At 44.0% G+C, this 14,459-nt stretch overlaps 1 protein-coding gene and 2 long non-coding RNA genes across 5 annotated transcripts in view; 2 read left to right on the forward strand and 1 right to left on the reverse strand.

The window, feature by feature from the left end:
* Positions 1-14,225, forward strand: part of LOC308580689 (uncharacterized protein) — a 50,747-nt gene extending 36,522 nt beyond the window's left edge. For both annotated transcript variants that reach the window (XM_081182709.1, XM_081182710.1), the window contains exons 2-3: positions 2,913-3,099; positions 10,574-14,225. In XM_081182709.1, the coding sequence (XP_081038835.1) occupies positions 3,000-3,099; positions 10,574-12,156 (1,683 nt within the window). In that variant the 5' untranslated portion in view covers positions 2,913-2,999 and the 3' untranslated portion in view covers positions 12,157-14,225. The remainder of the gene's footprint in view (positions 1-2,912; positions 3,100-10,573) is intronic.
* Positions 1-14,459, forward strand: part of LOC308581287 — a 196,492-nt gene that overhangs the window by 123,168 nt on the left and 58,865 nt on the right. The window lies entirely within an intron of this gene.
* LOC308581407 overlaps positions 12,237-14,459 on the reverse strand; it is a 39,752-nt gene continuing 37,529 nt past the window's right edge. Inside the window, exon 2 of the long non-coding RNA XR_014005061.1 lies at positions 12,237-12,655. This is a non-coding gene — a long non-coding RNA (uncharacterized lncRNA). The remainder of the gene's footprint in view (positions 12,656-14,459) is intronic.

Consider the following 14,459-nt stretch of genomic DNA (forward strand, 5'->3'; position numbering starts at 1 on the left):
GATGAGAACAGAAATCACGCAGGAGCAGCGCGGTGGCGGGTGGTCCCATTAGCTAAAGTGGTGCTTCAGGTTAAGAACAGTTTCACGTTAAGAACGGACCTCCAGAACGAATTAAGTATTTAACCCAAGGTACCACTTTAAATTTAGTATCTATACCCCAGCAGAAGACCCCTCAGAGGAGGACCTTATCTTTAGGCAACAGGCGAAAGCATTGCTCTTCTCCCAGGGGTTTGGCTTATTAAACAATCTTTGGACTTTACAACTGAGTTTTTATTTCTTACTCTGCTATGCATCTCTGTGTTTTTCTCTTGGGTAAAGTAATTGAGAGAGCGGTTGCCGAACAGCTTGGTTGGTTTCTGGAGGAAACATCGGCTTTAGATCCATTTCAGTCCGGTTTCCGTCCTGGTTTTGGGACCGAGACGGCTCTGGTTGCCCTAACAGACGATCTCCGTAGACAACTGGATCGAGGCGGGTCAGGACTGGTGATCCTTCTAGATTTGTCATGGTCGATCATTATCTTTGCCTTTGACGTGGTCGATCATGATCTTCTGGACCACCGCCTCGCAGACGTGGGGATACAGGGCATAGCCCGTAACTGGCTGTGCTCTTTTATCTCTGGTCGGGGACAGAGGGTGGCACTAGGGAGGGAAATGTCTTCGCACCACTCCTTGGTGTGTGGAGTGCCACAGGGCACAATTCTCTCCCCGATGCTTTTAAACATCTTTATGCGCCCCCTTGCCCAGATTATCCGGAGCTTTGGGCTGGGCTGTCACCAATATGCTGATGACACTCAGCTCTATCTGCTGATGGATGGCCACACCGACTCGGCCACACCGACACACTGACCAGATGCTTGGCAGCTGGATGGTTTCGTGGGAGCCGATTGAAACTAAATTCTTTGAAGACAGAGGTCCTATGGCTGGGTCAGGATGGCATGGGGATGAGAGACCAACTCCCTTCTCTTGTGGGGGCCCAATTAGTGCCATTGCCTTCCGTTAAGAGTTTGGGTATAATCCTTGACGCCTCCCTTTTCAGGGAGGCGCAAATTACAGCAACAGCCAAGGTGACATTTTTCCACCTTCGCCGCATCAAGCAGTTGGTCCCTTACCTTTCCCGCCCCGACCTGGCCACAGTGATCCATGCGACAGTCATCTCCAGGCTTGACTACTGTAATTCGCTCTATGCAGGGCTGCCCTTGAAACTGTCCCAGAAACTCCAGCAGGTGCAGAATGCTGCAGCGAGGCTCCTCATGGGGTCTCTGCCATGGGAACATATTCATCCAGTGCTTTTCAAGCTGCACTGGCTCCCGGTGGAGTACAGGGTCAGATTTAAGGTGCTGCTTTTGACCTTTAAAGCCCTTCACGGCCTAGGACCCTCATACCTATGGGACCGCCTCTCCCAGTATGCCCCATGGAGAGCCTCAAGGTCCATAAATAGCAACACCCTAGTGGTCCCAGGCCCTAAGGAAGTTAGATTGGCTTCAACCAGAGCCAGGGTCTTTTCAACTCTGGCTCCGGCCTGGTGGAATGCTCTGCCTCATTAGACCAGGGCCCTGCAGGATCTGATATATTTCCGCAGGGCCTGTAAGACAGAGTTGTTCCGCCTGGCCTTTGGCTTGGTGCCAGTTTGATTCCCTCCCTCTCTTTTTTCTTTCCTTCTCCTGCGAGGAGGCTACATTTTAATATTTTAATGTTTCAATATTTTAATGTTGTATTTTAATTTTGTTTTTAAGTTGTAATCATTCAACTTGTTTTTATTATTGCTTGTAAGCCGCTCTGAGCCCGGACTTGGCTGGGGAGGGCGGGGTATAAAAAATTATTATTATTATTATTGGAAGCTGCCCTGTGATCTTTGGAGGAAGGGCAGTATAGAAATTTAAAGAACAGCAGTAAAAATAGGAAGCCCTCTTGCGGTCAAGGGGGGGGTTGGGACAAAGTCTCTGACCAGCATGCATAGCAAGACGCGCTTAGGAGGGAATAATAATAATAATAATAATAATAATAATAATAATAATAATATAAATAAATAAAAACTGTGTTGCCTCAGCCACTCTGGGCGGCTTCCAACAAAAACACCAAAAATTTTAAAACATCGAAAACTTCCCTATATAGGGCTGCCATCATAAGACTACTGTTTTGTAGAAATGGCCCTCAAATATAAAGAAATGCCCTCTTTAAGGAATCCCGTGGTGTAAACGTGTATGTTGTCCTCTAGGTCCAAACACATAGTAAGAGCAAGCAGTGCTCCAAAGTGCTTCTCTTGTGAACTTGCCATATAAGTTGTTTACTCCTAACCAAAGCTCCTGTTTCCCAAAAGGACTGGAGAGGGGCTCCTCACCACTTTTAACCCACCCCACTCCCACCGCATGGAAGGCAGAGGACGTGTTCATCCACAATCCCAGTAAACCATGAAGTGAACCAGGCACTGCAGCTCCTTCCCCTCTCACTGGGCAGCAGAGGAGGGATGGGTTTGAAGGCTCTTCCTGCCTCTCTGCCCTGAGCAACATGAGCAAAGGGTGTTTCCAGGGCAGGAGGGCAGAGGAGGGGGCAGCGAGGGCGGAGGGAGCAGTGGGCGGATTCACGGCCTCTCCCAGGGGGTCCAGATGCAAGCAAGGGGCTTCCTTCTTCTCCATGCAAGGGCCACCCATGTATTCAGAGCAGTCCTTTGCAGATTAACTCTTAAGTTCCATGGGATCTACTCTCAGGCCACAAATGTGCGTACCATGCCAGCCTTAGGAAGGGAGGTGGGACAGGCAGGTGAAAGGAATTGCCAAAGGTGTTTGAAAATGGGTGGGGGCTCTTGGGAAGGGGGTGCCCAGTTGGGGCTTCTCCAGGGGCAGCAGAATGTCTTGGGCAGGAGAATCCCTGCAGGGGCTCTCAGACTCCCTTGGCTGCTTCTTCTCTCCCTCCCAGGAAGCTGCAACTTGCTCTGGCTTCTGCACTCCTCAGGAAGCTCAACCTGCAAACCTAGCTGAGACTGAACCTGCAACCCTGGCCAGGATGGAAGGAGGAAGATGGACGGTTGACCTGGTCAGGCTGTCTCCCGCATCCCTCCCCACAACCTCTGAGCATTCCCTCCCAGGACCCTTGGAGAAATCTGGTGAGTTCCAGGGGAGAGGAGATGGGGAGAGGGATAGACGTATGGTGGAGGGAGAAAGAGGAAAAGATGGAGAGGAGACAAATGGAAGGAGGTTCCTGAACATAAGAAGGAAGGTGTGAGGCCTTCTCCAAAGCAGCTCTTTGTTTCTTGAATCCCTTTCATAAAGTACAGTGGTACCTCGGGTTACATACGCTTCAGGTTACAGACTCCGCTAACCCAGAAATAGTACCTCTGGTTAAGAACTTTGCTTCAGGATGAGAACAAAAAACGTGCGGCAGTAGCAGGAGGCCGCATTAGCTAAAGTGGTGCTTCAGGTTAAGAACAGTTTCATGTTAAGAACAGACCTCTGGAACGAATTAAGTACTTAACCTGAGGTACCACTGTAGTGGGGGGCAGATTTTCTTCCTCCAGGATTTTAAATCTTAGGAGTTACAGTGGTACCTTGGTACTCAAACATAATAGGTTCCGGAAGACTTCCAAAACCAAAGCGTTTCAAAACCAAGGCGTGCTTTCCCATAGAAAGTAATGCAAAATGGATTACCGTATTTTTCGTCCCATACGACGCACCTAGTTTTTTGGGGGGGAAATAAAGGAATTTTTTCCCCCCTTTATTTCCCCCCCCAAAGCAGGTCGGGGAAACCGAACCAGGTCCAGGAACAGCGGGATGGCGGCGCTGCGCCTCCCTGCTGTCCCCCGAGCTTGTGGGGCTGGCCAATGTCTGTCCAGCGTGAGGGGCGCTCTGCCTTAGGGCGTCCCTCGCGCTGGGCGGCAGGCTGCTATCCTCAGCCTAGACATCGATGCGGACCTCCCGCAGGGCTGCCTAGGCTGCGGATGTCTTCCTGAAGCCTGGAGAGCGAGAGGGGTCGGTGCGCACCAACCCCTCTCGCTCTCCAAGCTTCAGCGAAAGCATGCATTCGCCCCATAGGACACACCCAGATTTCCCCTTCATTTTTGGAGGGGAAAAAGTGGGTCCTATAGGGCAAAAAATACGGTAATCCATTCCAGACTTTTAAAAACAACCCCTAAAACAACAATTTAACATGAATTTTACTATCTAACAAGACCATTGATCCATGAAATGAAAGCAGTAATCAATGTTCTGTACCATAAAATAAAGAAGACAGTATTGTTGATGATAAAAATTAAAATTAAAAAAGAAGCCACAATCAAAAATGAAAAAGCCACACAAACAAAAATGCAAAAAGTAGGAAAAAACTAAAGCACCAAATGTCACCTCAGAACACTGCAACCAGAAACAGCTTGAATATTGATGGGCTGGGGGCTTAAATCAGCTGTGCAAGGGAACAAATGGGATGAAAAAAGCTTTAATTACAATGGGAGGGGGGACTTAAAATAGCTGCTCAAGGATACAAGTGGGATGGAAAAAAACCTTAATTACGATGGGGGGGACGACACTTAAATTTGCTGTGCAACAGTAAAAATGGAAGCTCTTCGGTTTCCGAGGAAAAGTTCAAAAACAGGAGCCCCTACTTCTGGGTTTGCAAATGATGAATCAACAGAAGCATAGTCAATCTATGGACTTCCCTTTTTTTGAAATATTTTTATTGGTTTTTACAACTGCAAGTTTATATCAAATACATTTATATAATCAATTCCTGAGATTCTCTGAATCACATGACTTCGCTCCATCCATTTCATGGGTCCTGATAGTACCGTATTTTTTGCTCCATAAGGCGCACCGGACCATAAGACGCACCTAGTTTTCAGAGGAGGAAAACAGGGGGAAAATATTCTGAATCAAATGTTGTACTAATCTATTTAATAAACTACTGGTATATCAGATACAGATAGGTAGCCGTGTTGGTCTGCCATAGTCAAAATAAAAAAATTCCTTCCAGTAGCACCTTAAAGACCAACAAAGTTAGTTCTTGGTATGAGCTTTCGTGTGCATGCACACTTCTTCAGATACATTATTTTGGTATATCAGAGTCAGACTAAGAGGGACAGGAGCTGTATGTTTGTTTAGTGTGCAGGCTCAAGGAGCCAGCGGATCAGCTGAGACGCGGGGAATTTGCGTAATTTCCCCCTCTCCCTCATCCTCTGCCCTTCAGTCTCCAGCAGCCTTCCTTTTTTACTTCCTGGTTTTCAATGCGCTGGTGGCTCAGAGCTCGAGGTTGGTTTTTTATTTTTTATTTTTGCTGCTGGTTGCTTAAATTTTATCCTTCCCGATCCTTCCCCTCCTGTGTCCTGCCGTCCCTCTGCAGCCTCATTGCTCCGTTTAGGGAGCGGGCGGACCTTCTGCAGCTATTGCTGGCTGCGCACCACTTTTAAAAGTGCCTGCTGGCTTTGAATCACCTGTCTCCCTTTACTATTTTACCTAAGGTATTTGCCCTGTGCCTGGGTTTTTTTTCCATTTAACAGTTTGCAGCCTTTTCGTTCTGTTGCTTATTTTGAGGCAGGATAGATTTGAGCAAGTGATCAGGACTTGGATTGCAGGGGATTCGCCATTAGCTGTGTAAAAGCGCTCCTCCTTGCAGCCTTCTACTTTGTTTGTACACGTGGCTACTGGTATCAGGTTCAGTTTGAGTAATGAACAGCCACTGGCAGCAATAGAATGGAGCATAAAAAAGGAGTAGGGGCACTGGGACCCAGACAATGCTCAAATCTATCCTGCCTCAAAACAAGCTGCAGAAGTAAAAAGCACACTCCCCTGCCCCTCATCCCGTGCGTTCCCCAGCCTTTTTTTTTTTTTTTTTTTTTTGCTTCCTGGTTTTCACTGCGCTCGTTAGCAAAGTGATGTCTCTACTTTTTCATTATATACCATTTCCCAAAATGATACTGTTATCTTACATGACCACCACATATAGCAAAAGGTGCCCGCTTCTTTACATTTCCAGCAGATATTTGAACTTACTCTATACGTTTTAGATAACTTACTAGGAGTCAAATACCACCAGTACATCATTTTCATGTAGTTTTCTTTCAATGAACAGCAAGCTGTGAATTTCAGATTTGTTTTCCAAAGCCTCTCCCAATCTGCCATTTGTATGTTATGTCCTAAGTCGTTTCCCAAGAACTAAGAGTTCTTTTTGAAATTGTGATGTCTCATAACTAAAACCTGTCTTTTTGTCTATCTTAAAGATATCGTTTAGTTGATGGTACTGTAACCAGTCAGGTACAGCTTCCCTTATCTCTTCAAAATCGTTTAATTTCAGTTGGTTTTCAACTGCAGTTAACACCTCTCTGTAAGTCGGCCAATTACTTCTCATATTCAATTTTTTTCAGAGATATTGCTTCCAAGGGGGAAAGCCACCAGGGTGTTTTTTACTGAAGCAAATTTTTATACTTCTCCCATACCCTAAACATTGGTTTTCTTACTATATGATTCTGAAAAGCTCTATGCACCTTGGCCTTTTCCTACCATAAATATGCATGCTATACATTATTTGTGTCCTTCCAGATCTAAAATACAGTATCTGTGTTTTCTAATGTAATCCATTCCCGGTTCTAGCAGATACAGGATGCTTCATAATAAAGTTTCAAATCCGGCAGGGTGAAACCTCCTCTCTCTCTTACATCTGTTAATAATTTATTTTTTATACTTGGTTTCGTCCCTTGTCTGATAAACCTAGATATATCTTCTTGCCATTTTTCAAAGCATCCTGTGTTGCCTATTGCCTGGACTGCTTAGAATAAAAATAACATTTTTGGCAATACATTCATTTTTATTACTGATATTCCTCCCCAAAATGATAAATTCATTCTTCCCCATATCTCTAAAGCTCTTTTTATTTCTTTCCACTCATTCTTGTAATTGTCCTTAAAAATATTAATATTCTTAGCTGTCAAACAGATATCCCAGTATTTGACTTTGTTATGTATAACTAACTCTGTTTTCTGTTGTAATTTCTTTTGGTCTTGCTCCATTGTGTTTTTTACCAAAAACTTAGAATCATAGAATCATAGAGTTGGAATAGACCACAAGGGCCATCGAGTCCAACCCCCTGCCAAGCAGGAAACACCATCAAAGCACTCCTGACATATGGTTGTCAAGCCTCTGCTTAAAGACCTCCAAAACAGGAGACTCCACCACACTCCTTGGCAGCAAATTCCACTGTCGAACAGCTCTTACTGTCAGGAAGTTCTTCCTAATGTTTAGGTGGAATCTTCTTTCTTGTAGTTTGGATCCATTGCTCCATGTCTGCTTCTCTGGAGCAGCAGAAAACAACATTTCTCCCTCCTCTATATGACATCCTTTTATATATTTGAACATGGCTATCATATCACCCCTTAACCTCCTCTTCTCCAGGCTAAACATGCCCAGCTCCCTTAGCCGTTCCTCACAAGGCATCGTTTCCAGGCCTTTGACCATTTTGGTTGCCCTCCTCTGGACACGTTCCAGTTTGTCAGTGTCTTTCTTGAACTGTAGTGCCCAGAACTGGACACAGTACTCCAGGTGAGGTCTGACCAGAGCAGAATACAGTGGCACTATTACTTCCCTTGATCTAGATGCTATACTATTGATGCAGCCCAGAATTGCATTGGCTTTTTTAGCTGCCGCGTCACACTGTTGGCTCATGTCAAGTTTGTGGTCAACCAAGACTCCTAGATCCTTTTCACATGTACTGCTCTCAAGCAAGGTGTCACCCATCTTGTATTTGTGCCTCTCATTTTTTTTGCCCAAGTGCAATACTTTACATTTCTCCCTGTTAAAGCTCATCTTGTTTGTTTTGGCCCAGTTCTCTAATCTGTCAAGGTCGTTTTGAAGTGTGATCCTGTCCTCTGGGGTGTTAGCCACCCCTCCCAGTTTGGTGTCATCTGCAAATTTGATCAGGATGCCCTTGAGTCCATCATCCAAGTCGTTGATAAAGATGTTGAATAAGACCGGGTCCAAGACAGAACCCTGTGGCACCCCACTAGTCACTCTTCTCCAGGATGAAGAGGAACCATTGATGAGCACCCTTTGGGTTCGGTCAGTCAGCCAGTTACAAATCCACTGAGTGGTAGCATAGTCAAGACCGCATTTTACCAGCTTCTTTACAAGAATATCATGGGGCACCTTGTCGAATGCCTTGCTGAAATCAAGGTAGGCTACATCCACTGTGTTCCCTTCATCTACCAGGCTTGTAATTCTGTCAAAAAATGAGATCAGGTTAGTCTGACATGACTTATTTTTCAGAAATCCATGCTGACTATTGGTGATCACAGCATTCCTTTCTAGGTGCTCACAGACTGTTCGCTTAATGATCTGCTCCAGAATCTTCCCTGGTATTGATGTCAGACTGACTGGGCGATAATTATTTGGGTCCTCTCTTTTCCCCTTTTTGAAAACAGGGACAACATTTGCCCTCCTCCAGTCTGCCGGGACTTCGCCTGTTCTCCAGGAATTCTCAAAGATGACTGCCAGTGGTTCTGAGATCACATCTGCCAGTTCTTTTAATACTCTTGGATGCAGTTCATCTGGCCCTGGAGACTTGAATACATCTAAACTAGCCAAGTATTCTTGTACTATCTCCTTAGTTATTCTGGGCTGTGTTTCCTCTGCTGAATCATTTGCTCCAAATTCTTCAGGTCGGGCATTGTTTTCTTTATCGGAGAAGACTGAGGCAAACAAGGCATTGAGGAGTCTTATTCTTGTTTAGTTTAAAGCCCCCGGCCTGCCCGAAGTCCTGCATCTTTTCTACCACCTTCGGTGGAGTATTTATGGAATCCTTCACTGTAATTACAAGGTGAACTGTGAAAGCTTTTAATTTATATGCTTTATTTTCTACTGTTATTCCTGTAATTAATTTCTCCACTTTGTCTCCCTCACCAGGGCCTCTAATACCAAAATAAATAATAATGGTGATAGGGGATATCCTTGTCTTGTCCCCTTCCTTATTTTACACTTTTCTGTTATCACCATATTAACAATCAGCATAGACTGTTGGTAGAAATAAATTGCATCAATTCCTCTCCCAAATGCTTCCTCAAAATTCATTTTTTCTTTTATCTTTTTCATAAAAGCCCATGAAACATTATCAAAAGCCTTTTCAGCATCTATAAACATTAAGCCCGCTTTTTTCTCAATTTTTACTTCCAAGTATTGAATAATATCAATTATATTCCTTATATTTGTCGGGATTCAAGCCTATATGAGTAGTAACTGGCAACTCTCCAGGCACCCGACTTGATCTCCTGTTAACCTCCCTGTCTGCATTCCTCAGCGAGATCCAGGCAGAGGTCGCGATAGGCGATCCTTCTCAGTGTGAGAAGAACACCCCCCCCTCTTTCTTGCCCCCCCAGCAGGGAAAAGAGATAGACAGAAACGTATTTACATGCCTTTATTTCTGTCTTTGCAGCATTACAAAAAACATGACTGCTCTCTTCAAGCTCCAGCAGTCGAATGACAAACACTTCCTGTACTTCCTGTACAGCTCATATTACACTCTGAGCTAATTCCGGTGCTTCACACTGAATTGACTGTCCCTCTGTTTCCCACGGACAGTCCCAACATCATGTGATGTTTTCAAGCTAGCATCTCGCAGCTGCATTGCTTCTATATCGTAACAATATTTTCCTTCATCTGACGTCCTGGTAGAAAGCAGGCCTGATTGTGCTGAATTTTTTCTGCTAAAACACCTTTCATTCTATTGCCCAAAATATGAGCAATACTCTAAATGGAGTATTTTTCTCGCCTTTTAGTTCAATAATTATTGATTTGTGGTCCGAAAGTGTTCTTAGTTGTATTTCTGCATTTTTAATCTATGGAATTCCATCCTACAGGAATGATGGCCAACAATTTGGATAGCTTGAAAAAAGAGGATTAGACTGACGTCTCTGCTCTGCCCTCGTGGTCCTAGGCAATTATGCTTCTTAATACTAGTTCCTGGAAAGCACAGGAAGGCAGAGGGCTCTTGTACTCAAATCCGGCTTGCTGGTTTCCCACAGGCATCTAGCTGGCCACTGTGAGAACAGGATCCTGGACTAGGTGGGCCTTTTCCCAATCAAGCAAGCTCTTCTTATGTTCTAATACAGGCATCCCCAAACTTGGCCCTCCAGATGTTAAGGACTACAACTCCCATCATCCCTAGCTAACAGGACCAGTGGTCAGGGATGATGGGAATTGTAGTCCCAAAACATCTGGGGGATGTTTGGGGATACTAATATATTGGAATATTTTTACAGTTACATGTGGCAAAGTAACACTTCAGTTTTCTTAGTCATAGGAGAGACTGCTACTCGAACTTGTGATCATTTCCTCCCTGGAAAAAGAGAAATACAGAGATGTGTCTAAGAAGCCAATTCCACCATAGATTATAAAATAATGCAGTTTATTAAGTGTGAATGGAATGACCATGTGTTGTTCTTGCCATTATCTGCATTCCTAAAAGTTTGGAACATAGATAGGACAGTGGAGAAAGGAGACAGTGTTAAAATAGGAGAAGGTGCATATTGCAATTGACGTGTGTTCAGTTCCTTTCTTGTAAGTCTTAACAGGATTCTCTTCCCCTTCCTCCCCATTCCCAAACAGGTGAGGAACATGATGGCCAGAATTCTATGGAGCCATCTGTGAATTCATTGGGAAGAACAAAAAAACAGTTTAAATGCCTGGAACGTGGGATGTGCTTTAGTCACAGTGGAAGACTGAGGACACATCAACGAATCCACATAGAGGAGAAACCATTTCAATGTACTGACTATCGAAAGAGCTTCAGGGACAATGGAACTCTTAGAAAACATCAAGGAACTCACACAGGGGAGAAACCATTTGAATGTATTGAATGTGGAAAGAGCTTCGGTAAAAATGGAGCACTAAGAACACACCAACGAACTCACACGGGGGAAAAACCATTTGAATGTACTGAATGTGGAAAGTGCTTCAGTCGATATGGAACACTTAGAATGCACGAACGAACTCACACAGAGGAGAAACCATTTAAATGTATTGAATGTGGAAACAGCTTCAGTCAAAATGGAAACCTTAGAATACATCAACGAACTCACACAGGGGAAAAACCATTTGAATGTACTGAATGTGGAAAGTGCTTCAGTCGATATGGAACACTTATAATACACCAACGAACTCACACGGGGGAGAAACCATTTGCATGTATTGAATGTGGAAAGAGCTTCAGTCAATATGGAACACTTAAAATACACCAACGAACTCACACGGGGGAGAAACCATTGAAATGTATTGAATGTGGAAAGGGCTTCAGTGAAAGTGGAGCACTTAGAAGACATGTACAAACTCACATAGAAGAGAAACCTTTTAAATGTATTGCATGTGGAAAGGGCTTCAGTAAGAGTGGAGACCTTAGAATACACCAAGGAACTCACATGGGGGAGAAACCATTTAAATGTATTGAATGTGGAAAGAGCTTCTGTAGAAGTGGGACACTTAGAAGACATCAACGAACTCACACGGGGGAGAAACCTTTTAAATGTATTGAATGTGGAAATAGCTTCAGTCAAAGTGGAGCACTTAGAATACACCAACGAACTCACACGCGGGAGAAACCATTTAAATGTTTTGAATGTGGAAAGAGCTTCAGTAGAAGTGGACACCTTAGAGTACACCAACGAACTCACACGGGGGAGAAACCATTTAAATGTTTTGAATGTGGAAAGTGCTTCAGTGAAAGTGGAGCACTTAGAAGACACCAACGAACTCACACGGGGGAGAAACCATTTGCATGTATTGAATGTGGAAACAGCTTCAGTCAAAATGAATACCTTAGAATACATCAACGAACTCACACGGGGGAGAAACCATTTAAATGTATTGAATGTGGAAAGAGTTTCAGTAGAAGTGGACACCTTAGAATACATCAACGAACTCACACGGGGGAGAAACCATTTGAATGTATTGAATGTGGAAAGAGCTTCAGTCAAAATGTAATACTTAGAAGACATCTACAAACTCACATAGAGGAGAAACCATTTAAATGTATTGAATGTGGAAAGAGCTTCAGTAAAAGTGGACACCTTAGAATACACCAGCGAACTCACACGGGGGAGAAACCATTTAAATGTACTGAATGTGGAAAAAGCTTCAACAGGAAGGATAAACTTACATTACATTGGCAAACTCACACAGCGGAGAAGCTTTAGTCAATATGGAACCTTAGGAAATATCCACTAATTTACATGGGGAGGTCTTAATACAGTGGTACCTCGGGTTACGTACTTAATTTGTTCCAGAGGTGTATTCTTAACCTGAAACTATTCTTAACCTGAAGCACCACTTTAGCTATTCGGGCCTCCTGCTGCCGCCACGCCACCACCACACGATTTCCATTCTTATCCTGAAACAAAGTTCTTAACCCGAGGTACTATTTCTGGGTTAGCACTGTCTGTAACCTGAAGCTTATGTAGCCTGAAGCATATGTAACCCGAGGTACCACTGTATAGTACTTTCTAGAGCAGTTTCTCAACCTGTGGGCCCCCAGATGTTGCTGAACTGCAACTCCCATCACCCCTAGCTAGCAAGGCCAGAGCTCAGGGATGATGGGAGTTGTAGTCCAACAACATCTGGGGACCCACAAGTTGAGAACCGCTGCTCTAGAAGGTTTTCTGTTGTAATTATTAGATTGTCTGTGAAGGCTCCGACCTTATAGGCCAGGGGTCTGCAACCTTTAAGACAAAAAGAGCCACTAGGACCCGTTTCCGAAGAAAAACAACAACTGAGAGCCGCAAAACCATTGCGACATTTAAAGCATGCGCGCCGCTGCCCTCTGATCTGACAGTGGGCGGGAAGGTGACGTTGGGACGGTGCGTGACTAACGCACGCACCGCCCCCATGCGACGTCACAGCCAGTACAGCGCCCGCCACAGTGGGGAGTGTCGGGGCGCACAATGCGCCTCCTCCCCTCGCTAGTATCCGCCCCGGAGCCGCGGCAAAGGTGTAAAAGAGCCACATGCGGCTCCGGAGCCGCAGGTTGCAGACCCCTGTTATAGGCCCTTTGTCAAACTTTAATTCCTTCTATTCTAGGGTCTTCTCTTATTGCTTTCAAATACACTTCCAGAAGTGTGATAAAGAGGAGAGGAGAAAGAGGGCAGCCCTGTCTTGTTCCCTTAGAGATATTAAAAGCTTCTGATGTTTCACCATTTATAATTAGTCTGACCTGTTGGGAATTATAAATCGCTTTTATACCACTACATATTTTCTCACCCAAACTCATCATTTCCAAAGTGTTTTGCATGAATGCCCCCAAAACATGATCCAATGCTTTCTCCGCATCCACCAAGATCTTGGCTGCCTTTTTATCTGCTCTCATTTCTAGGTATACTATTGTATCTACTACCAATCTTACGTTGCTGTAAATTTGTCTTGGTCTATAAATCTTAATTTACTCTAAATTGGGTCCATATTTCAGTATCAATGTAATTAGGGCCTCTTGTCATTATTCTGGCACTTGTCCTCCTTCTAAAATTTTGTTCATTATTTTTTCTAACATTGGTAATATGATCTCTTCCAATTTTTTTGTAATTCATTAAAGAAATGCCATCCGCACCAGGGACTTTACCATTCTTAGAAGTCACAATTCCTTCTTTTATTTCATTAATATTAATAGGGGAATTTAAGTATTTCTATTCTTTCTCTTATTTTTGTGGCAGTCAACCACAAAGAATCTTGAGGCAGGTTACAAATTTATTCCAGTTCAGTCTTTGGTTATTGACATTTCTATCCCACAACCCTATCCACCTAGCAGACTGCCTATGTCCCCTGGCCCTACAAGCCCATCAGTAACATTTTCTGTAGAGACACTGGGGATTGTTCCAGGACACTTGTCACTTGCTGACAATGCAGAAGGAGGCCACCTTGGTACACCCAGAAGATACCAGATGTTGGTTGTAGTTACGTCTATACAAAGTGCATAGCCTTTGACCCTCCATAAAGAAATGGGGAGGAATGAGGAGCCTGAATAGCTGACTAGTAGGAAATGTACCCTGGTAAGCTTCTGTCAATTCTTGAAGGGGCTTTGTATCATTTAACTTCAAAATGTGGGAAATGTTTGTGGGGCCTCCTCCTCCCCCTGTTGCTGCTGCTGAGTGGGGCCCTGGATATCTGCCCCAAACGTTTGCCTTGATGGTAGCAGGATGGAAGAAGTCAAGTGCCCAGAATCAAAAAGGAAAAGTATTTTCTGCATCTTTTCTTGAACAAAATGGGTATGTCTGAAACTTCAGACAAAGTTCATGTTGACAGTAATAATAATAATAATAATAATAATAATAATAATAATAATAATAATAATAATTTATTATTTATACCCCGCCCATCTGGCTGGGTTTCCCCAGCCACTCTGGTCGGCTTCCAAAAGAATATTAAAATACTATGATACATCAAACATTAAAAGCTTCCCTAAACAGGGCTGCCTTCAGATGTCTTCTAAAACTCTGGTAGTTGTTTATCG

The sequence above is a fragment of the Podarcis bocagei genome (genome assembly GCF_964188305.1).
Source record: "Podarcis bocagei genome assembly, chromosome: 2".
Lineage (NCBI taxonomy): Eukaryota > Metazoa > Chordata > Lepidosauria > Squamata > Lacertidae > Podarcis > Podarcis bocagei.